Genomic DNA, 25,073 nt, shown 5'->3' with positions numbered 1-25,073 from the left:
ATACAGTGGTACCCCGCAAGACGAACGCCTTGCAAGACGGAAAACCCGCTAGACGAAAGGGTTTTCCGTTTTGGAGGCGCTTCGCAAAACGAATTTCCCTATGGGCTTGCTTCGCAAGACGAAAGCCCATAGGGAAATCTCCGGGACAGCGGGGAAGCGCAGCGCGTCTTCCCCACTGTCCTCGGACCTCCTCCGAAGGCTGGCGGTGGGGCGGAGAGACCTCCTCCCGCCGCCAGCCTTCGGAAGCCTGCTCCAAAGCCTGGCGGTGGGGCAGAAAGACCTCCTCCCGCCGCCAGCCTTCGGAGCATCCTTCCAAAGGCTGGCGGCGGGAGGAGGTCTTTCCGCCCCACCGCCAGGCTTTGGAGCAGGCTTCCGAAGGCTGGCGGCGGGAGGAGGTCTTTCCGCCCCACCGCCAGGCTTTGGAGCAGGCTTCCGAAGGCTGGCGGCGGGAGGAGGTCTTTCCGCCCCACCGCCAGGCTTTGGAGCAGGCTTCCGAAGGCTGGCGGCGGGAGGTCTTTCCGCCCCATCGCCAGCCTTCAGAAGGATGTCCTGAAGACTTGCGGTGGGAGGAGGGTTTTCCTTCCCACCGCCAACATTCAGAATGCTGTTCTGAATGTTGGCGGTGGGGAGGAAAAACCCTCCTCCCACTGCAAGCCCTGGGAACAGAGGAGAAGCGCTGCGCCCCTTCCCCTCTGTTCCTGTACCTGTCCTGAAGGCTTGCGGTGGGGAGAAAAGCCCTTCTCCGCACCGCCAGCCTGGCAAGTGGTTTCCCTAGGAACGCATTAATTGATTTTCAATGCATTCCTATGGGAAACCGTGCTTCGCAAGACGAAAAACTCGCAAGAAGAAAAAACTTGTGGAACGAATTAATTTCGTCTTGCGAGGCACCACTGTACAGGAATATATGCTTGTATTAATGATACAATCTCTACTTTCTGCAATTGCCCCATGCTAACCCTGTTTTGTTATGCTAGAAAGCAAAGCAAAGAAATCAAAAACAGCTAGGCATCTAAGCCTCACTGAAATTTTATAGTAGTAAGTATTTTTGTGAATTCCTCTATATTATCAGTACTTAAATTTCAAAGACCTTCAAGATTGGGCATTGATAAAACAAATTCAGAATTGGTCCAAAAAAATGTTTTTCTATAAACCTGCAGACTAGTTTACCTTAGAATGTAATAATATCTATGTCTTTCACACCTGGTTAAGGAATGAAATATCTAAAGCCTTTGAAAGGCAATTTATTTAGTAATTAATGCTAGTATAGTCCTTGGAGTGAGTCAGTTCCAATAGCTGGTCCCACAGACTGGCTTATTTGACTAACGCCAGAAAAAGAAAATTTCTATATCATATGTTTTCCCAGCAAGGGTCAAATTAGAGAGATGTCAAATGCATGAATTGCCTTTAATGGTTAAAAGAAAATAGATGGAGGGAGGGAGGGATCAAGTCTTTCCTTCTGTATCATGATCTAAATAACAAGTTTCCCCTCCCACAGCTATCTGCCCTGGGAGGGAAACTGCCTTTGGCACCCTTGCTGCACTTGCTTACAAAGTTTTATCAGAACTAATTAGGTAATATGTTAAATGCATTCATGCACTCAATGTATGATCTAATTTACAGCTGCAGCAGAACTGGGTGTCAATTGATATTGTTCCTCAAACAGGATGGCTTCAAATGAAGGCAACCTACAGAAACAAAGTTAAAAGATTTTTGCTTCTCTTAAAAATCAAAGCAGATCCTCACTTGTTGTTTGTCTAACTTGTTGCTTTACCTCTTTCTGAAGACGCTGGCAATTCTCTTTTTCTTGATTAACTTCCACCAAATGAATATCTTGAAGTTCCTGTATTGCTTTTTTATGTTGCTCCTCTATATGGAGGATTTCTTCCCGCTGCACATCCAGGGCATTATGATAGTCATCTTTCAACAAACGTCGTTGTTTTCCTAGCACTACTGCCAAATCTTCCTATACATAATCAAAAGTTAAAAACAGGAATCCCAAATTGCACATAGTATACCTTTACAAAACAATAAAGCAAAGGCAGACATTTGTACCAGAAAAATATACCGTATTTTTCGCTCTATAAGACGCACCAGACCATAAGACGCACCTAGTTTTTGGAAGAGGAAAACAAGAAAAAAATTATTCTGAATCCCAGAAGCCAGGACAGCCAGCGGGAGTCTTCATCCCCTGCCCAGGAGAGGCTGCCCGCGGCTAAGGCTCCCCCAAGAGCCGCGCTCCCTTTAAAGAGCGTGTGGAGTGTGTGTGCAGCTGTTGGGGGCTTTTCCCCGAGGAGGGACAAGGGCAGCCCTTCTCCCTCCTTGGGGAAAAGCCCCGAAGAGCCGCACACACGCTCCACATGGCTCTTTAAAGGGAGCGCTGAGCAGAGCCTCCCGCCTGCATTCGCTCCATAAGACGCACACACATTTCCCCTTACTTTTTAGGAGGGGAAAAGTGCATCTTATAGAGTGAAAAATATGGTAACTACTGTAGCTCATTTTGTTGCTTCACTTACAGATTATACAGGTTTTAAAACAGTTTCCCTAAACAGCTATAGAATGTCAAATTCCCTAACTTTAAGGGTTACAAACTTTCTGCTGCACAAATGTCAGTTACTCCATCTTGCCCTCCCCTATACCTATAACATACGCAGCAGGAGCAGTGCACAAATGAAATATACATGTTTTTGGTCACAGATAAAAATCAAATAAAATGAGAAACTTAAAGGGCAAAAGAGAAACTAAAAGAGAGCAAAAGCAAAACCTATACAATAGCTGGCCAAATCATGATTTGGCTGTCTGTGAAAATGCTGCATGCCAACATGCTCCCTCCTCGCTTGCTGACTCCCTCCTCCCCTTCCACAGTAAATCTACTTTGCTGTGGTGTCCAGAATGAATAAACTATATTTGCTGCCTACAACAGTTTACATTCAAGAGCCAGAAACGCATCTGAAAGCATGCTTCTGTTCTAGCGCAGAGAGAAACTGTGGATTACTATCCATAGTTTGATAGATTTAGAAAACACAGTGAACTACTATACAGCCGTACCTCATGTTACGAACGCTTCAGGTTACATGTTTTCGGGTTGCGGACCGCGGGAAACGAAAAGTACCGGAACGGGTTACTTCCGGGTTTTGTCGCTTGCACCTGCGCAAAAGCGCTAAATCGCACTTCGTGCATGCACAGAAGTGCCAAATTGCGCTGGCGCAAACATGGCGCTTCAGGATGTGAACGCTGTGGGTTGCGGACATTCCTCCATCATGGATTATGTCCGCAACCCGAGGTTCCACTGTATAGCTATTACAAATCAAAAAGTAGGGGGGTATCCATATGTGCAAGGAAAAAAGACACTGGAAGCCTGCACCACCTGTGACATCTGGTTCAACCTGCATCACTCAAACCCAGAACTCAAACCCAAGAGTAATTAATGGTTAGCCTCACTCACGTTATGTGCTGCTTCTAGTTCTGCTGCCATTGTTTTAAGTTTTCCCATGTGAACTGCAGTCAACTCTATTTTCAGATTGTCTTGGCAAATCTGCAGCTCTTCAACATGTTGAAGTTTCATCTCATCTACTTGAGCCAAAAACATTTGATTTTCCTTATCTTTCTGAAGCAACTGGTCTCTGAAATCTACCCACAAATCTTCAATAGCTTGCCTGTGCTCATCTTGCAGGAGCTGAATTTCAGATATATATGTTGACTCTAGAGAATCCAAATTTGATAAATGCTTAGTCTCCAGTTCCGTAATTTGTGCTTGATGATTATTCTGCATGTCTGCTATCTGAGTTTCTAGAGCCTGCTGCTTTCTCTCAAATACAGACTTGAGAGTTTCAGTGTCTGCTTGGTGCTTTGTCTGTAGAATGGATGTCAGGGACGAAATATGCTCCTTATGCTTATGCTGCAATTCTGTCCTTTGGAGATTGAGCTCCTCAGTGTGTTTTTCCCTCAGCTCCTGAAAGAGAATCTCATGTTCTCTTGTGATTTTTTTAGTAATAGCTTCATGCTCTTCCACCAATCTAGATGTACAAAGAAGTAAAAACAATAACACAACAATAACACAACAACAACAACAACAACAACAACAACAACAACAACAACAACAACTTATTATTTATACCCCACCCATCTGGCTGGGTTTCCCCAGCCACTCTGGGTGGCTCCAAACCAAATATTAAAAACATGATACAGCATTAAACATTAAAAACTTCCCTAAACAGGGCTGCCTTCAGGTGTCTTCTAGAAGTTGGGATAGTTGTTTATTCTCTTGACATTTGATGGGAGGGCATTCCACAGGGCAGGCGCCACTACCGAGAAGACCCTCTGCCTGGCTTCCTGTAACCTCACTTCTCACAGTGAGTGAACCGCCAGAAGGCCCTCGGCGCTGGACTCAGTGTCCAGGCTGGTTGATGAAGGTGGAGACGCTCCTTCAGGTATACTGGGCCGAGGCCATTTAGGGCTTTAAAGGTCAGCATTAACACTTTTAATTGTGCTCAGAAACGTACTGGGAGCCAATGTAGGTCTTTCAGGACTGGTTTTATATGGTCTTGGCGGCCACTCCCAGTCACCAGTCTAGCTGCCACATTCTGGATTAATTGCAGTTTCTGAGTCACCTTCAAAGGTAGCCCTACATAGAGAGCACTGCAGTAGTCCAAGCGGGAGATAACTAGAACATGCACCATTCTGGTGAGACAGTCTGCAGGCAGGGAGGGTCTCAGCTGGCGTACCAGATGGAGCTGGTAGACAGCTGCCCTGGACACAGAATTGACCTGTGCCTATCAAAAGCCTCATCACATGTCAGATCTGATATCATACAAAACAATTTCATTTTTACCCCACACCACAATTTTACTCTCAGAGCATTGTTGCATATTATTCTAGAAGTGCTAGAGATACATTCCCATTACAAGCACAGAAAACACAAGGCTTAATAATAATAATAATAATTTTTTATTTATACCCCGCCCTCCCCAGCCAAGGCCGGGCTCAGAGCGGCTTACAAGCAATAAGAAAAACAAGATGAAAGATTACAACTTAAAAACAAAAATAAAATATAACATTAAAATAATGGAACATTAAAATATTAAAATGTAGCCTCATTGTAGGAGAAGGAAAAGAAAAAAGAAAATGGGGGGGAGGGAATCAAATTGGCTCCAAGCCAAAGGCCAGGCGGAACAACTCTGTCTTACAGGCCCTGCGAAAAGAAATCAGATCTTGCAGGGCCCTGGTCTCATGAGACAGAGCGTTCCACCAAGTTGGGGCCAGTGCTGAAAAGGCCCTGGCTCTGGTTGAAGCCAATCTAACTTCCTTAGGGCCTGGGACCACTAGGGTGTTGTTATTTATGGACCTTGAGGCTCTCCGTGGGGCATACCAGGCGAGGCGGTCCCGTAGGTACGAGGGTCCTAGGCCGTGAAGGGCTTTAAAGGTCAAAAGCAGCACCTTAAATCTGACCCTGTACTCCACCGGGAGCCAGTGCAGCTTGTAAAGCACTGGATGAATATGCTCCCATGGCAGAGACCCCGTGAGGAGCCTCGCTGCAGCATTCTGTACCCGCTGGAGTTTCTGGGACAGCTTCAAGGGCAGCCCCGCATAGAGCGAATTACAGTAGTCAAGCCTGGAGATGACTGTCGCATGGATCACTGTGGCCAGGTCGGGGCGGGAAAGGTAAGGGACCAACTGCTTGATGCGGCAAAGGTGGAAAAATGTCGCCTTGGCTGTTGCTGTAACTTGCGCCTCCATGGAAAGGGAGGCGTCAAGGATTACACCCAAACTCTTAACGGAAGGCAATGGCACTAACTGGGCCCCCTCAAGAGAAGGGAGTTGGTCCCTCATCCCCATACCATCCCGACCCAGCTTACAAAGTCCATTACATTTTAAATAGAACTCTTCCACTTTCTTTCCCATATTAACAATGGAGAGCTCCCTTACCCACAAAAACAGTCATTTACCAAAAGAAAAGGGGAAATGTCTTGGCTTAAAAACACACATTTCCGTATGAGAAGGTATCTTTCAAGTCATTAGGAGCAAGTATTAATAAGGCAAGTCTGCTGAAACACACACCTCTAAAGAATAAAATAACACCAGCTTTCACCTAAGAAAAGGAAGACTGTATTATGAATCCTAAGTGATTTCCCTTCTCAACTCAACACCCACAGGACCATTCCCTGCCCCCCATTTGGTTTCTGAAACAGGAAACCTGGTTAACCTCCATACAAACCCTTTCAATTTGGGTCTTCTGCCCACTTCTTTTCAAAATAAGGCTCTGGGCATCCATGAAACAGGGAAATTATGTTTTAATTGTAATTCATAAACATTGCCTGTCCTTCCCAGTCTTTTACTACACCTTGATTATGTACGGACTTACATAGCCCTGTACAACCTGGGGCTGGGATACTTCAAAGAATACCTTCTCCTGTATAGACTTACCCACTTTTAGTGGAATTTGATGTCAGTATGGATTTGTTTTAGTTAGCTGTTTGCGATTTACCTGACATTTTTAATAACTATATTGTGCATTTGAAACTTCTAATAACCTACTCTGAAATTGCTCTGTAATGAAGAGCTGGTAAAAAAATGATTTACCGTACATCATAATCACAATGATAATATAGTAAATTACAAACCTGCTCTGTGCATCTTTAAGTTTAGCTTTCCACTCTTCTTGTAATGCTTCTTGGGCTTTTTCTAACTCTTCAGTCATGAGGGTCTTGGTGGAAGTTAGTTCACTGTCATATTGAGCCAAAGTCTTCTGTGCATTTACTAAAGTGTCCTCCAGCTGCCTGACGCTGTTCTGCTGCTCCTTTAAGGATTTCTCCAGTTCTACAATTCTAGCAGCCTGCTGCTGCTGAAGCCAAATCATTTCAGCTTCACGAAATTCAGACTGCTTTTGCAAGGCTCGCTTCTCACACTCTGCCTTGCTTTCAAGCTCTTTACGCAACAATGACAGTTTCTCTTCAGCCTCTCTTCTTGATTCCTCCTGTTCTCGTTTCCATTCTTCAGCTTTTGTTTTATGAGTCTGTTCCATTTCCTGCAACTCCTCTCTAGCTTTGCGTAATTCATTTGCATGATCTTCAATGAGTTTGCGTTTAATCTGTGAATTTTTTTAATAAATCAGTTGAAGTATCAATCATATAAATTCTCAATATCAAATTGCTTGAATTTAAATTATGAACTACCAATCTGATGCATTTTTATTAACTTTATTCAAAATATCTTATTTTATATAATATTAAGAAATGAACATGCATTATCATCTAAATATTTGCTCAGAGGCAATCCCACGGTTTTCTATGGGCCTTACCCCTTAATTCTGAACAGTAAAGGGAATCAACCAGACTCCAGTACTAGAGATGGAACACCTAGAAAAAACCCAGAAAAAATTGAGGGGGGACGACAGGGTCCCCCCCCCCAGTTTTTCCAAACAGCTTTGGGGAAAAAACAGGGGGAGGGGCTGGTTTTATGCAATTTTTTTCCGTTTTTTTTCAAGCCTTCACATCTCCAATCCAGTACTACTATTGAACAACCTGCGCTGGATAGCCTTCATTGCTGACAGAGGTAAGAGCATTGGACTTGTCAATAAGTTTTCTTCTTATCAACAGATGGAGGTGCTCTCACAGTTCCTTGGAGTTCCCAGAGCATTGTTAGGCTCAGTTTGAATTCTGGGGAAGGTACCTTTATCCTTTTCCTCCTCTTCCATTTGTTCAAGAAACAATGTAAACAAATGTGACACAAACTATTAAGTTATTTTTTTGCTTGCTCCAGCTGTACTTTATTCCCAAACTGAGGAGCCCTCAGGATAAGCTCATCCATTGACTAGAAGAAACCTTCATGTTAAGTCGCTTTTCCAAGCATACCAAAGCACCTCTGAAACGGCTCTTCGGAAGCTGTTCAGAGAAACCAAATTTCCTTCCCCAGCCCTCCCCACCACAGCCACCACTGGAAAGCCTTTGCAGAGGATCAAGGAGATCCCTCGTGAAGAATAGCTGATGGGGTGGAAGCAATTGTTGAGAGAAGGGGATGGGAAACGTTCCTTTTGTAAAGCCTCCTTTACTTAACATGTGTTAAGAAACAAAAAACCCTGCTCCCAGCAGCCCAACGTGTTCTTCTCCACCTTGTGCATGAAGCCCCCTGTCCTTCTACAAAGACTTATAAAGAGGGGGCAGGCAACAGTAGCCAGAGAAGAGAACAGGACATTTTGCTGCTATGAATTTTCTTACTTCCACATAAACGTATACAGGATAGCTTAACAAATTAAATTTCAACGTACAGGATAGCACTATAAAATCAAAAATAATAACAGGATCAAAATATTATTATATTATTATTATTATTATTATTATTATTATTATTATTATTATTATTATTATCTACACAAACCAGACTCTCTATATTTTAACAGAATTAGTCAATGATTTTATGCTGCAATCCGATGTACATTTACTCAGAATTAAGACCCATAAACTAAAGAGGAATTTTCTATGCATATTTACTTTGAAATAAGGGCTGTAAATGTTTCTTAATACAGTGGTACCTCAGGTTACAAACACCTTGGGTTACAAACACTTTGTGTTACAGACTCCACTAACCCAGAAGTAGTACCTCGGGTTAAGAACTTTGCTCCCAGGATGAGAACAGAAATCACGTGGTGGCGGCACAGTGGCACCATTAGGTAAAGTGGTATCTCAGGTTAAGAACAGCTTCAGGTTAAGAAGGGACCTCCGGAACAAATTAAGTTCATAACCAGAGGTACCACTGTAACTAGCAAGGAACTCCTGGTGTTTGGGAATTCAAAGAAGCTAACAGCAGCCCTCACTGACAATAAATGCAATTCTGAAAGGTTCAGTCTGCCAGCTTGATTCAACATGCCATCGAACAGTATTCAAACATAACAAAACAAAAAACAAAACCCTGTTACTTGATCTCAGGAACTACTGTGCCAAATTTAGTTACAATATCTTAAGAGGTGTCCAAGTGAACAATTTATTTTTGAAAATATAATGTAGAACAAAATGTATTTTTGAAAAATTGTTGATACATATATGTATTATTAATTAAAATCCTTAATTATTTCTCAGAAACACAATATATCAACATCCCTCCATATTTTACCTGCTCCAGCTCCTCCTTCCAATGCATTTCTTGACACACACTAATTTCCTTTAATTTTGTATTTTCTCTCCTCAATTCTTCTATGTCTTCTTTTTGGGTCTCAACCTGAAGAACACAAAGTTTAGCTTTGTACTCATTTTCTAGTGCCAAGCATCGCTCAGCCACTTCCATTTCTACTTGACGCGCAGCATCTTGAGCACTTTGTAGACCAAGTTTAGCAATTTCTGAAAATAATAAAAGTTTAAAATATTTTTCATCAGTTTTCATAATTGCAACAAAATACTGAACAAGACATATTTAGTGTTTCATTGCTATAATCTTAGTTTAGATTAGAATATTAACACTATTAGAAGATTATTAACACTGCTGTTACAGGGGTTCCATTCCTATTTGCAGGGTTGTGTCCCCAGTACTGGGAGGCTGATCCTCTGGCCCATGGCAATTATGCTATGGGATCGCACAGGTCTCTATTTTTTATTAGCTTTTTTAAAATAAATTTTTATTAGATTTTACAATTTAATGTTCAACACATTTACCATATAAAAGAGAAAAAAGAAAAGAAAACGAAACTCCCCCCCCCACGCCATGACTTCCTTCAACTTCAACTTCTTTAAATATTTGCTACTTCTGCTTAATTTTTGTCTTATTTTTCTGATCTTTTAGCTAAATGCTCTTATATTCTTATCATTTTTATACCAAATTTTCTTTCAAGTTACATCCTACACTTGATTAATTTCCATATTGTTGTTTCTTAACCGTTACACTTGTTTTCTTAGTTGTGTTTACTCAAACCCTGCTAGTGAGTCCATTTCTTTACAATATTTCTGTAGATACAACATGAACAGTTCCGTCTTTTTTAAAGTCTTCATTGTCATTGTCTCCGAGTCCTCCTGTGAGTTCTGCCATTTCTGCGTATTCCGTAAGTTTGACTTGCCATTCTTCTTTTGTTGGTATCTTGTCATCTTTCCATTTTTGAACTAGTAGAATCCTAGCTGCCGTTGTAGAATACATGAATAACTTCTTCCGCTCTTTTGGCAATTCCTGTCCTACAATGCCTACCAAAAAAAAGCTTCTGTTTTTTTAACAAAAGTTATTTTAAACCTCTGCACAGGTCTCTATTTTGTCCCCAGCTATATGAAGCCTTTGGGAGCAGCCACTAGGAGTTTGAGGTCAATACTACTAATAATTTATTATTTGTATCCCGCCCATCTGGCTGGGTTTCCCCAGCCACTCTGGGTGGCTTCCACAAAGACCAAAAATACACTAAGATGTCACACATGAAAAACTTCCCTAAACAGGGCTGCCTTAAGATGTCTTCTGAATGTCAGGTGGTTGTTTATCTCTTTGACATCTTAGTGTCAAGGTGTAATCAGTATGCTGATGATACCCAGCTCTATTTCTCTGTTACATCTGATTCAGGAGAGATGGTGAAAGACCTGGACAGGTGCCTGCATGCAGTGGTGGACTGATGGTGGTTAATAAGTTGAGTATGAATCCTGGAGAGGCAGCACTTTTGTGGGCAAATGGTTCTCAGATCCAGCAAACAGGTGAGGTGACTGCATTCCCTCTGAAGGAGCAGGTCCGTTGTTTGGGGGAAGTCCTCGAACCATCCTTATCAATTGACGCATAGGTGGCCTCTGTGGCCTTATATTAGTTTCACAGGGTAAATCAACTAAAGCCATTCTTAGAAAGTGATAGCCTGAGCACTGTAGTAAAGCAATGTATTTCACTGGTTTAGAACACAGAGCTAGCCTTTTCCATATAAATGTAATTTTGGAAATTAAAATTTCACATGTTATTCTTATGTCCTGCAACTGCTTACCTCTGAGGTGCTCTTCTGACATTTTGGCACGGAGCTGTTCAAGACTTAAACAATGTTTTCTTTTCAGCTGCTCCATTTCAGAAGTGAATCTATCTGAAAGATCCATCCTCATTTTCTTTAGGCTCTCTTCATACTGAAGTGTGAGGGAAGACCTTAGTAACTCTACCTCACTTCTGTGTTTATTATCCAAATGCAACCGTAAACAAGAGAGTTCTTCCTGAAGCCAACATGCAGAAGAAAAACACTGGTAAGATTTATGAAACATATCCATTTTAAATTTTCCATGCAAAACACTTGTTTTACTAAACTATACTTCACAAGAAGAAAAGGCTAAGAAGTAAATCCAAATCCAAAGTGGAGCCCCTAAGACAGTTGGATGGCGCCTTGTACTCCTCCTTCCAGCAACGCCTGCAGCCAAGCTGGTGCCAAATGTTTTGCTCTGCTTTCCTTTGTCCCACATCAGTGAGGCCAAGAGAGGGAACTTGTCGTCTAGACAGCCTAGAACCTCCATACAGGCTGCCCAGGCTTGTGCCCCGAGGAGGTTACTTTGGTGCTGCTAATGCAGCAGGACAGATCGTGAAGCTGAGGCTCCGGTACTTTGGCCACCTCATGAGAAGAGAAGACTCCCTGGAAAAGACCCTGATGTTGGGAAAGATTGAGGGCACAAGGAGAAGGGGACGACAGAAGACAAGATGGTGGGACAGTGTTCTCGAAGCTACCAGCATGAGTTTGACCAAACTGCGGGAGGCAGTGGAAGACAGGAGTGCCTGGCGTGCTCCGGTCCAGGGGGTCACGAAGAGTTGGACACGACTAAACGATTAAACAAAAACAAACAAATGCAGCAGACAGACAGGTGCCAACAACTAAAACAAGCAGTTTACACGGCGCTAATTGTTCACAGCCCTTTGGGGGCTATCAGCAATAAAATGCAACAAGTAGCTCTGCCTTAGTTGCTAGTACAGCCACAATCAGGATGGAAAACTGAATGCTAATGTATTAATAAACAGAATTAGAATTGATCATAAGCCATAAGTAGCACTGGTCTTCATGTGAATTGATATCCACTACTGGGTTGCAGCCTTACCCAAGGTGGACTGCAACAGCAACACTACTATGCTATGGAGACTGGTCCATTAGGATGAATGGAACGCCTCACCTTACATCATGGGAGGGCCAGCCCTGGCTATAGACTTCCAAGCCAGACTGAAGACTTGGATGATGCCTTCCTAGAGTAGATAGTCAAACATTCCAAAAGGAGAGATACAGTAGTCATGGGAGACTTCAACTACCCAATAGCTATTGGAACAAAAACTCTGCCAACAATGTAAGGTCCAACAAATTCCTCAGCTGCCTCATAGACAATTTCATTTTCCTGAAGGTAAAGGAAGCTACAAGGGGATCATCTATCTTGTACCTGATCCTCAACAACAGGGAGGAACTGTTAGACACCTACTTTGCCTCTGTCTTCACCCAAAAGGAAAGCAGTGCCCAACCTGGTGATAACAGAATAAATAATGCAAGGAGAGAGCTGCAGCCCAAGATAGGAAAAGAGGTGGTAAGGGAACACCTAGCTACATTAAATGAACTCAAATCTGCAGGGCCTGATGAGTTGAACCCAAGGGAGCTTGTGGATGTAATCTCAGAGACTCTAATCTTTGAGAATTCTTGGAGAACAGGTGAAGTCCCTGCAGACTGGAGGCAGGCAAATGTTATCCCCATCTTCAAATGAGGGGGGAGAGAAGACCCAGGTAACTACTGACCAGTGAGCTTGACATCGATACCATGAAAGGTCCTAGAACAGATAATGCAACAGTTGGTCTGTGGGCACTTAGGAAAGGATGTGGTGATTACTAAGACCCAGCCTGGGTTTCCCAAAATCCCAGTCATGTCAGACAAATCCCATTTCTCTTTTTGATGGAGTTAAAAACTTGGTGGATTGGGGGAATGCTGTGGACATAGTGTATCTTGATTTCAGTGAAGCTTCTGGCAAAGTCCCCTATGATATTCTTGTGAAGAAGCTGGTAAAATGTGGGTTGACTAAGATAACTGTTAGCTGGATTTATAGCTGGATGACTGACTGAACCCAAAGAGTGCTCATTAATGGTGCTTCATCATCCTGGACAAAAGTGGGGTTCTGTCCTAGGCACACTGTTGTTCAATGTTTTTATAAATTACTTGGATGAAGGAATTGAGGGGATGCTCATCAAATTTGCAGATGACACCAAACTGGTAGGAGCAGCTAATGCTGCAGAAGACAGAATTGGGATTCCAAATGACCTTAACAGATTGGAGAACTGAGCCCAAACTAACAAGATGAATTTCAATAGGGAAAAATGTAAGGTTCTGCACTTAGAAAGGAAGAGCCAGCTGCACAAATATAAGATGGGGACACCTGCCTTACTAGCAGTACGTGTGAAAAGGATCTAGGGGTCTTAGTAGACAAGCTTAATGTGAGTCAACAGTGTGATTCAGCAGTCTCAAATGCAATCTCAATAATCTTAAAAGGTTTCACCCTCTGGCCTGAAGACAGACATTTCTGCATTCCATAGCCTAGACTGGTGAGATGGGGTGGGGTGGGGGGAGGCAGTTGCTTCCCTAAGCACATGGGAAGGCACTCATGACGATTCTGGCTTGGTTCTACAGGCTTTGGTGTGGTGGCAACTGGTTCAGTTGTCTCCTTCTGGTAGCGGCAGGATCAGTTGTCCTTCAACACCAGCGTCAGGCTTGGAGGCGGAACCCAATCTGGAACCTTAGCTCACTGTAGCGACTGCTGAACTTAGGGGTCGTGAGGCTTACTCTAGACCAGAGCTTTCCAAACTGTGTGTCGCAACACGTTAGTGTGTCAGCTGCAGGGTGTAGGTGTGTTGTGCGAATGTTCCCCACACTCCTCCCAAGTCTGGAAAGGAGTTAGTTTAACCTCTGGTTTGCTAGCAAAACTGGATTACTGTGTCACAAAAAGATGCATGTCTAAAAAGTGCGTCACCAACATGTAGAGTTTGGAAAGCTCTGCTCTAGACTATCCACTACAGCAGGATGGCTCAACGTACATCCCAAGGGCTGAATGCTGCCCTTAAGGCCTTTTTTGGTGGCCCTCAGCAACAATCCCCAGAACAGAACATGGAGTTGGGGGGTGGGTCATTTTGTCTGGCAAGCCAAATATGCCTTTTTATTACTAGCTAGTAATTTACCTTGTGGCGTTCCAGTTGCTGAGTTAGCTGCCCAAATAGATCATGTCTCTCCTTTTCGGTCATCTCTTCTGAAAATATGGCAGATGAACTGTTATGGGGGGAAATTTCAAAAGAGTAAGTAACAAGGTCTTAATAACTTTAATAAAGTAATGTTTTATTATAGCATTACTTTATTATAGCATTACTTATATGCTTTACTATATTATAATTTAATAAAGCAATAACTTTAGTAAAGTAATAAAGCAGTTTTCAGTATCTTTATCAATGGGTATGTTTAGTATGAAGAAGAGATTTATAGATTATTAGGCAATATGATAGCCTTCTTCATATATTCAAATGACTATCATATAAGATGCTGGAGTACATTTGTTTTTAACTGCTCCAGAGTTGGACCCAAAATAAAGTGTTCACATTACAAGAAATAGGATTTCACTGAAATATTTGGAAGACCCTAATGGTATAAGCTGTGGTGGAACAGAATGCCTCAGAAAGTGATGAACTCTCCCACATTAGATGTTTTAAAGGAGAGGCTGGATGGCCGCCTATGAGGAATACAACACCAGTAGATTTCCTGCAGCAGCAAACAGTTGGACTAGATCACCCAACTCCATCATTCTATATACTCAACTGTAAATTTGGGGGTGATTTAAAGTCACACAGAAGCAACCATGGTAATGTAATCATGTAAGAAAATGTTAGCATGAAGTAGTATTCATTTCTACAACCACGGATTCACTTTTTTCAGTTACCACAATCATGAGATTAAGATTCCTGTATCCATATGTAAGCCAGTTCACACTTCACTTAACTCTATCACACTAGTTATAAACCTCAGGGTTCCCCACCACCACATCATTAAGAGTTGTGGTATGCATCCATCTCTCTCTCTCTCTCTCTCTCTCTCTCTCTCTCTCTCTCAGATCTTTTCTAATTGGTTGCAATTAGGATCTAGAGCTCACGTAGGTGGAAGCCACCTTAGCAGAGATTTTGCTACAGGAGAAGCATTTTCCACTGTTCAGCAGCCAGGCCTGCCATGATGCTACAGCCTGGATAATGCAGCTCAGGCCTTCCCAAATGTTCCCCAGACAGGGAAGGGCCAGGCACAGACAGGTCCACAAACTGAAGGCTCCAGCCTTCACAGAGGTACTGAATGGTGCATGGCTAATCCACAGAAATTCACAGCACCATGTTGCTTTGCATTGCCCATGAAAACAGTAAAATAACTGTTTTAGCTGCTTTCCATGTTCTCTCTAGCTGTAGCTGCTTTGGTGTGGGAAGAAACAGCTGTTTGGGACTCTGGAGTCATTCAGGATTTTACCTTAAATAAATTTTAAATTCCAATTAAATATACAAATCCCACAAAAGCTATTATCAGCTTTTATCAACAGGCTCTCTCTTTAGTTTGTAAGCATTTAGGGTACCTAAAATTTCCACTGGAAGTATAACATGAGGTAGTGAATTTTCCTTAAACCACACCCACCCACTGAACCCGCCTATCAACTGAACTCCCTGGCGGCATCAGCTGAGAGGCTGGAGGACAGGGTATAATCTTACACTGACTGCACTCCACCATGTTCCCAGTAAGAAACATCAACCATGTTTCCTAAGCCACCCTCAACTTGAAGCAGCTGCAGACAGATCATAAGCATTCACTAGAACAAAAACAGTATATGAAAGACACTGTCAGCTTGCCTCTTGAAAAAAATAATCTAAATCAGGATTAGCAAAGGATTCCCATTCTCCGAGTGGTTTGAACTAACCAATATTTTACAAGTCGCTCACAGAATGCAAGACTGAGCTTGTGAAAACCAACTTAGGTAACTAATGTCTGCCTGGTAATAAATATAAGCATTGGCAACAAATAATAGCTTTTCCAGAGACAAAACATGAGGTCAAGCAATTGCACAACACTTCCTTGAAAGGCTGGTCAGGGACAGGGGCTCTTCAAAAAGGGGACTCTTCAAAACAACATTAACTCTTTTTTTAAAAAAATGGATACATGACAATCAAGCTAACCCAATCCTAGCTGTGACAAACAGAAATCTAGTGCACCCTACAGCTGCTAGATGCTCCTATGAGTATCAAAGTGTGGTAGTAAAAAAGGTTCTCCCCTAGCCAGGAGTCAAGGCGAGGGCTTCAGGAGTTCTCCAACATGACCACCTGTCCTGCCTGCCAGAGGAAACTACAACTACAAATACAACAGTACCTTGGTTTAAGAACAGTTTAGTTTATGAACAACTTGGATTAAGAACGCTGCAAACCCAGAAGTAGGTGTTTTGGTTTGTGAAGTCTGCGTTGCAAGCAGAACATATTCTGCTTCCTGTTGAGTGTGTTCTATTTGTAAATTGAGCCCCCCGCTGTTATGGGAAAGCATGCCTTGGTTTAAGAATGCTTTGGTTTAAGAACAGACTTCCAGAATGGATTAAGTTCGTAAACCAAGGTACCACTGTAGTTTTCATTACACATTCCAAGAATCTGATGCTACAGATCAAGTTACTAAATTATTAGCATTACCCAAATTCCACATGTACATCTTGGCTGTTCTCCACCTCTAATAGGGAATAATCTTTCATTTCCCGCAGCCTCTGATGCAGCATTGTTAATTCTTCTCTGTAGTTTTCTTCCACAGACTTTAATTTCTGTTCAAAATAAAGTCTTAATTGTTCCAGTTCATTTTCATGTTCACTTTTTTTTTTATCCCATTTAAGTTGAAAATCCTTCTTCAGGTATTCCATTTCTTCCATGTGTGAAGTGCGAGCAAGCAGCTGTTCTTTCAACTCTGGTGAAAGATCAAGATAATACTCTCTTATTTTAATACAGTATATTAAAATAAAACAAGCTTCTCAAGAAGTACAACACACACACAGGACAACGCTATTAAGAAGACTAAGCTTAACATTTGACCTTAAGTGCCTTGGATGCTAAGAAGCACTTTATTAACTTGAATAGAACTTATTACAAGTTCTGAGGTTGCTTGTGTAATGGGACTTGATCTCCTTCCCCTTGCCATCCCTCAGTCTGGTCATGTACGTTTTGGGGACCCTCCAGAACACATCAGGGGGTGCAGGGGGAAGATAGGAAAGCTTGTTCTGTGTGAAAACACTGGATATCTAACAACTCCACCTATATTTACATTTTCCAAGATTTGCATAAAAACCCAAAAAAGCTTGGGATCTATTAATATTGGCCAGGTTAAATGCATAATAAAATGAAGAAAGTAAATATAAACATTGCCAAGTCTGAAGATGAGTATAACAAATTTTACAGCTCATTTATCAATGTTAACTACTCAATGTATCATTATGTTATATTCATTAAACAGCATACCTCAAGTGGAAAAAGGAGGAAATAATAATAATAATTCAAGAGCTACTATATAAATACAAATCACTGAGTTAATGTTTCAAATTAATTGTTAAGATTCATAATGAATGGCATCAAGATTATTTGTGCCATAAATTTAGCCTGTATGTTATATTTTGTGTATACCTGAAATAATAAAAATATTTTTAGAAACTTAATATTATTTTTGAACAGGATAAAATGTAAATTATGTCAATCCTCAAATCTGAGAAAGTAACCTAAAATCCTGAAATTAAAACTGAGAGTTTCACAAACATGCGTTAACAGTTCCTCAGCTAATTACTCATTAAGAAGAATATAAAATATTGTTACTTTATATGGCATTACTTAATAGCATAAAGGGGATGCGGGTGGCGCTGTGGGTAAAACCGCAGCGCCTAGGACTTGCCGATCACATGGTCGGCAGTTCAAATCCCCGCGGTGGGGTGAGCTCCCGTCGTTCGGTCCCAGCTCCTGCACACCTAGCAGTTTGAAAGCACCCTTAAGTGCAAGTAGATAAATAGGTACTGCTTTATAGCGGGAAGGTAAATGGCGTTTCCGTCTGCTGCTCTGGTGCCGGTTCGCCGGAGCAGCTTCGTCACGCTGGCCATGTGACCCAGAAGTGTCTGCGGACAGCGCTGGCTCCCGGCCTCTAGAGTGAGATGAGCGCACAACCCTAGAGTCTGTCAAGACTGGCCCGTATGGGCAGGGGTACCTTTACCTTAACTTTAATAGCATAAAATAAAATGCTTCACTGAATGATAGAGAATCAGACCCTAGAATTTAAAAATGAACAGAAAGCAAGTTACAGGTTACAATGATTCTATGTCAAATCCACAAACGTACCACTTAATTCTTGGCGACTTGCCCGAGCACTATCCAGTTGAGACCAAAGGTGTTTGATTTCTTCGTCTGACTCTGCCTTTAGTTTTTCTTGCATAGCCATTAGCTTTTCTATCTACAAGAGGTACAATAAGTTAGTACACCTACAAATTTAAATTTTTTAAAAAGTGTTTTCAAAATCTTCTAGACCAGGAGTGACGGAATTTTTGGCCCATTTCTGGCTCCGAATTTCTTAACAGCAGCAACAATAAAACCACCATAAATTACGTTGTTGAAATTTAAGGAAGCTAACCAGTAGTGCATATCTGCGTGAAAGGACTCTTTGCTTTGTTCAATTCTGATAATAAAACACATTCTTAGGCTTAGAACGTGCTCAGAGGCCGCCTGTTCTTTCATTTTAACTCTACATCTTTTGCAACTGACTGGTAGATTTTGAATGGGATGGGGAACGTTTTTGGCCCCCACCGCACCCCTGGCAGATGGACAGGACCACTCACTTATCAGTCAGCTGATGTCATTATGACATTATCAGGCGATGTGCAGAAAGTTCCATTTTTCTTCAGGGCTTCAGTGTGCCAACTAGTTCATTGTGAGGAACTAGTTTGTACACCTGAACCAAGCAGAATTAAACTCCTTGTGCATCAGCTGATGCATGGGGACGTCACTCCTGCTTTCAATAGGGTTCAGGTGCACCAGTGAGTTACTTCTCTTTTTTATTATTGAAACTTTTCAACATACAATACAATAAAAGCCAAACTAACCCAAATAAAAACAGTAAAAACGAGAAAGCAAATGTACATACAAGAAAGAAAGAAAGAACGAACGAACACAAAAAGAAACAGTGGGAGGAAGAAAGGAAAATGCAATGCCCTCTTATCAGCCTCCCACTCTGGGAGATCTTCCCTTCTCTGCATCTCACACACCTTCCTTTGTGTATCCTCATTAACTCAGAGTACAGGACATCAAAAAACAGAACAAAACATAAGTATAGTAGAGTTTACAGAAGAAGACAAAAGCTAGAAATCATAATAAAAAGAGAGATGAGAGAAATAAGGACTTCCAGTTCTCCATCTGCCAATTATGTATATAAAGATTATTCAAAACATTCATTCCACAATAGTTAGTATCTAGATGTATTCCAGGATAATGTCCTCGATCCGCTTGGCGTTTTTCCAATCTTAAATCCCAGACACCTCAAGACATTCTTCTCTCCACACAAAAAGTCCCAAAAGGGTTCTTTGATTGTTATTATTGCTAAAGGCCAAAAAAAAGTCTTTCTCCAGTCCAGTATAACAACTTTCTGTTCAAGAAATTCCAAGAACTCTTATTGGAGTAATAGTCCGTAACTATTTACTTGTATCTTTATTAATTTTGGCCTTGGCCCCGGCCAGGTGGAACGCTCTGCCACAAGAGATCAGGGCCCTGCGGGATTTGACATCTTTCCGCGGGGCCTGTAGGACGGAGTTCTTCCGGCAGGCCTTTGGTCAGGACTCAGCCTGACTCCCCTTCTCTTTTTATATAAGAACTAGTATGAAAGAGGCCTCCCAGCATTTTCACAGGCCCATATAAGAACAGCGTAAACAGCTGGACCTGATGAACATTTACTGTTCCCAACCCTAATTCTGCGGAAAGCCATCTAATTAGATTTTAATTTGATCCTGACTTGTTTTTAGGAGGTAATTTAACTATTGTTTGATTTTATACCAATGTTATATATTCGATGTTAGCCGCCCTGAGCCCAGTCTAGGCCAGGGAGGGCAGGATATAAATAAAAGTTTATTATTGTTATTAATATTATTATCCAATTCCATATTTTCCAGTCCTATTTCCTCTTGGCTATGCTTTCCCATCTTTAATTCAAAGAAAAAGTCCTTCCATTTCTATTTCTTCCATTCTTTACCCAAAGATCGCCAGCAGCTTGATGGTGCTTTCTTCTGTGTTCAACTTGTACAGAAGATCCTTTCTCTCTTACGTCTATCATTTCCATCTCCAGATGTTTCTTATTATCTCTATCCATAATTCCACCCCTCTCTTCCAGCATCCCAACACCCTCATTTGCCTGTTTCAGTCCTCCAGTCACCTATGTGGAGATCCTCATCTGCTGTTTCCCACTCTGCCATCTCACTCTCATATTCAGGCAGATCTTGATAAACATAAAGAGCCTTGCAAAGAATCAACATAAATATGCTTATTTACCTCCTGCTGTAATTCTTCTTCTTGTTTCTTGCTTTGCTCTTTCATATCTTCCAACTTTTGTTCATATTCAGCCTGCAGCTTTATCATGGCCAGATCATACTGGTTTTTCAGGATGTCATGCTCCCCTACAAAATAACATTGTGTTCTGTTATAAAATTTATTTTCTTATCAGCTGTCAAAATGCACACAAAGAATGCACTCTACACCTGAGATACAGCCCTGCTTGTGAGATGACTGCTTCAAACCAGTTTCTGGCATCACAACAGTCCAAACGTCTGAAGAGGTATATAAGGTCAGCAGTGAATTTAAATTCTGCTTCATACATACAATTCTGTTAAGTTTTCTAATAAATTCCACAATCTTTGTAGCAATCTTTCTGACAAAAAAGTATTATAATGTGAAAAGCGATGCCAGATGCTGTACTTTGTCTAAAAGAGGTGATATTACAATGCAATCCTTACAAGTTTAATTTTAACATTTATATCCCAACTTTCTTCCATCATGCAACCCAAGACCCTGTATGTGTGGTTCACAAATGGGCACCCATCCAAGAACTGACCAGACCCAGACCTGATTAACTTAAACAAGCCAGTAGCCTTGTGCGCCTGTTTACTCAGAAGTAAGTCTAACTATGTTCAATAGGGCTAACTCCCAGGTATGGGTGCATAAGACTGCTGCCTTAAGTCTCCCAATAACTGGGAAGCAAAAGAGGAGTAGAATTCTGCTATGGAGAGTCTACAATTACAGACTTCCTTTCTTTTGTTCTGCATTAAGGAAACTTATCCCAGGACGCGGGTGGCGCTGTGGGTTAAACCACAGAGCCTAGGGCTTGCCAATCAGAAGGTCGGAGGTTCGAATCCCCGCGACGGGGTGAGTTCCCGTTGCTCGGTCCCTGCTCCCGGAAGCTGATGAAATTAGGGAATTTGGATCGACTTTAGAAAAAATGTTTTAAGAATGAGTATTGATGTATAAGTATTGATGTTTAAGTTTGGATAAGGTAAAATTGGTTTTTTAAAATGAACTAAATTAAATGAAAATAAGTTTAGCAAAAATAAATTGAAGAAATGGATGAAAGAGAAAAAGTAAAATAATAATATGTTAAATTAAATTATTAAGTTAAAGTTGAGAAATAAGTAATAAGGATTTGCTGAGCTAATAATGTGAATTGGAATACAAGGGAAGGTGTGAGGAGGTCTGAGAAATAAGTTAAAAGAAATAAGCAATTGAAACTTTATGTGTTTTTAATTGTTTTTAAGTTTTATATTTTTGTATGTTTGTTATATTTTTTTCTCTTTTTTGGTGTGGTTGTTTATTTTTGTTTTTGTTTCATTATAGAAAATGCTAATAAATATATATTTTAAAAAAAATACAAAGGAGGATAGAGGGTAGTCACATACTTTTGGAATGTGGAGAAGACTTGATTATGAACTGAAGTGCACAGTCTGGCTTCGCAGACCTCTAGCAGCTAATACTTCCCCTACCTGCCTCTCATTTTTGATAGCAACATACCTCAAGAATTGATGCAGCTGTCATTGTATTGGCAAGAGTGGGAAAGCACCTACTTTTTTAGAGGCAGATGAAATACTGCTTCTTGCACATAAAAGTATATTGCAATGATAATAACTCTTCTCGGGATATAATACCTACTTTCAACCTGCTCTTTTTCAAGAGAAAGACTCTTCAACATTCTTTTTACTTCTTCAGTTTCTGCATTTAGGGTTCTTTCCATCTCATTTAATTCAATCTGATATTTCACAGATAACTCTTCATGCAAGTTTTTTAAAGTGAGGTCTGTATTTGATGCACATCCTCTTTTAAGATTCTGAAAGAAAATGAAGTCTAACATTGAAAATTGCCACACAGTATCCTGAAAAATCCATAGCTTTTTAAATTAAAGGAACAATCATTCTTCCAATTTAAATGCTTGTAACTTTAGTTACTTGTCAGTCCCAGCTGCTACTTGTTGAGCCTTTGCAAAAATGAAGTGGGTTTCCTAAACAGGACCTACCCAATAGTCCATGTGTGTTGAAGCAACTCTTTTTTCAGAAAGAAACTAACATCTCTGCTTTTATCTCATGATCTCTTTAGCAGCTGCCACTTGTTTTCATACAACATTCAGCAAGAATACTGGATGCCACCATTAGATTAGCCTTTACATTCACTTTTATGATCTTATTTTAAAGATGCATGATCAATAGTTTGTTAGTGCATTTGTATGTTTGGAAATTATCCATGCAAGATAGCATATACACACAATTCCTACATTTTAAGAAAGGGAACTTGTGTGTGTACACACACACACACACACACACACACACACACACACCAGTCTGAGGAACTGTAATGTAAATCAAAGAATTTTCATCATATAAAAATCCAGAAGCTTTAAAAAGAAAATATTTAAACACAATAAATTATACACAATACCTCTAAGAGCTGGGTGTGTGTCTTCTCCATTTCCAGAGCTATTTCCTTCTTCTTTTTATCTGAAACATCAAATTTGTCACCACTGTATAAATATATTTGGCATGTCTGCTAATATAAATACCAATTTCAAAATATATATATAAAAAATTATCTACTCTTTAACTTCCACACTTCATATAACCTTCCCTGCATCTTCCTTTGTTCTTAATGGCTCCCCCTCTCGCTTTTACAAATATTCTGATTTTGCATATTCATGCTTATTAAAATGACTTTACATACTTTGCAGAGGGTTTTTTGTTTTGTAAAAAGCTTTTCTTACAGCACACTTGTCAAAAAGCATTATGTACTTCTAAATTATAGAATTAAATTTTATATTTTATATAATCTCTGTACATTATTAAATCATTTTCAAAGTATTATCTGCTATGATTAAAATTGACATTTATTTTGCTCTCAAACAGCACTGAATAAAACATCAAAACGTCTGCGCTAGTATTCTATGGATTGCAATATTTTGGCTGAAAACTACAAGGTAGATTACCCATGGCATCTAGATGTTTCACGACCATTTCTTCTTTTTCCTTATCACTCTGTTCTTTAATACGCTCCAGCTCAAAATGGTATTGACCTTGTAGAACTGCTACTTCTTGAGCATGTTTATCGTTGAGCATCTCACGCAACTCCATGAGGGCAGTTTCTTTCTCTTTTCTCAGATTAGTCTGCATCAGTTCCAACTGGGATGTGTGTGTGTTATTTGAACTTAGCCTTAAAGCTTCCAGTTTAAGATTATGAAGGGCCTGCAGTCAAGAAAGACAATAATTGAAACCCATAACCCTGCTTGCAATTACTTTCAGTTTATTACAGTGCAATCCTATGGCTCACTTATGCCAGCTGGACATCCTTGCACCAGGGATGTCACGTGCCACTGAATTATGTTTCTGCAGGAACCACAAAAGGTGAGCATCAAGGAAAGGGGCCAGGCTTAGTTAGTACCCTAATTTCCCTCAAACCTTGATTCCACTTTTAACAATGGGGCAAAGTGATGGTGACAAGTGAGGTACTGCAAGTTAATGCTAAAGCACCTTTCCCAAATCACAATGATAGTGACTTTTACTAGACAGTAAGGAAGGTATCTTTATTCAGTTTATTAATAATTACCTCTAAGGATATGGACAGGCTTCTTTGACAAGTGAAACCGATCACCTGTCTCCTTGCCCATTCTGGCTCTGTAGTGGGGTGGTGAATGCTTCCCTCTGTGAGGGAGTCTTCCTGGACCCCTTTAAAGAAGTGGTTATTAAACTGCTTCTTTTAAAAAAAACCATCTTTAGACCTGGCTATTATGGCCAGTTATCACCCAGTAGTTATTCCTGGGCAAGCCGTTTGAGCAGATGGTCGTTTGAGCTCCAAGCACGCCCAGAAGATGCAGACCATGTGGATCTCTTCCAATTGGAATTCCAGCCCTATCATGGGACTGAGACCACCTTGGTTGCATTGGTCAATAATCTTTGGCAGGCTAGGTTCAGAGGTGTAAACAGTTTCCTGGTTGTGCTTGATCTCTCAGTCACTTTTGATACCATCAACCATGGTATCCTTTTGGACCGTTTAGAGGGATTGGGAGCTGGGGGCACTGTTATGCAATGGTTCCGCTCCTTCCCCTGAGCTATGTCCAGAAAATGGTGTTGAGCGATGAGGATTTGGACACCTGGGCACTCATTTGTGGAGTTCCTTGGGGCTCCATCATTTCCCTCATCCTTTTTAACATCTATATGAAGCTGCTGGGAGAGGTCATCGGGGGGTTGGGGCTTGGTGTTCACCAGTATGTTGCTGATACCCAGTTCTACCTCCGATTTAAATCAGAAACAGTGATGGCAGTGAATGTCCTATGTGAGTGTCTAGAGGCAGTTGAAGGATGGATGGTGGCTAACCGATTGAGGTTGAATCCCAATAAGACAGAAATACTGTTTCTGGGGGACAGGACAGCCAGGTGAAGGGGACTTCCTGGTTCCGAATACGGTAACTGTGCCCCTGAAGGACCAGGTGAGCAGTCTGGGAATCATTTTGGACTCACCGCTGTCTATGGAGGCACGGGTCAATTCTGTGTCTAGGGCAGCTGTTTACCAGCTCCATCTGGTATGCAGGCTGAGACCCTACCT

At 41.2% G+C, this 25,073-nt stretch overlaps 1 protein-coding gene across 2 annotated transcripts in view; it reads right to left on the bottom strand.

The window, feature by feature from the left end:
- PCNT (pericentrin) overlaps positions 1 to 25,073 on the bottom strand; it is an 80,430-nt gene that overhangs the window by 53,523 nt on the left and 1,834 nt on the right. For both annotated transcript variants that reach the window (XR_014518536.1, XM_083471475.1), the window contains exons 3-14: positions 23,462 to 23,717; positions 22,921 to 22,979; positions 22,141 to 22,315; positions 20,494 to 20,618; positions 18,301 to 18,412; positions 16,627 to 16,891; positions 14,113 to 14,200; positions 10,925 to 11,141; positions 9,103 to 9,326; positions 6,618 to 7,084; positions 3,443 to 4,013; positions 1,772 to 1,963 (exon numbers count right to left, since the gene is read on the bottom strand). Coding sequence is in view for 1 of the 2 variants with exons in the window: in XM_083471475.1 (XP_083327601.1) it covers positions 1,772 to 1,963; positions 3,443 to 4,013; positions 6,618 to 7,084; positions 9,103 to 9,326; positions 10,925 to 11,141; positions 14,113 to 14,200; positions 16,627 to 16,891; positions 18,301 to 18,412; positions 20,494 to 20,618; positions 22,141 to 22,315; positions 22,921 to 22,979; positions 23,462 to 23,717 (2,751 nt within the window). In the remaining variant the exon portion in view is untranslated. The remainder of the gene's footprint in view (positions 1 to 1,771; positions 1,964 to 3,442; positions 4,014 to 6,617; positions 7,085 to 9,102; positions 9,327 to 10,924; positions 11,142 to 14,112; positions 14,201 to 16,626; positions 16,892 to 18,300; positions 18,413 to 20,493; positions 20,619 to 22,140; positions 22,316 to 22,920; positions 22,980 to 23,461; positions 23,718 to 25,073) is intronic.

The sequence above is a fragment of the Podarcis liolepis genome (genome assembly GCF_965112155.1).
Source record: "Podarcis liolepis genome assembly, chromosome: 1".
NCBI classification, from domain to species: domain Eukaryota; kingdom Metazoa; phylum Chordata; class Lepidosauria; order Squamata; family Lacertidae; genus Podarcis; species Podarcis liolepis.
This window is presented reverse-complemented; position numbering and strand designations above follow the sequence as displayed.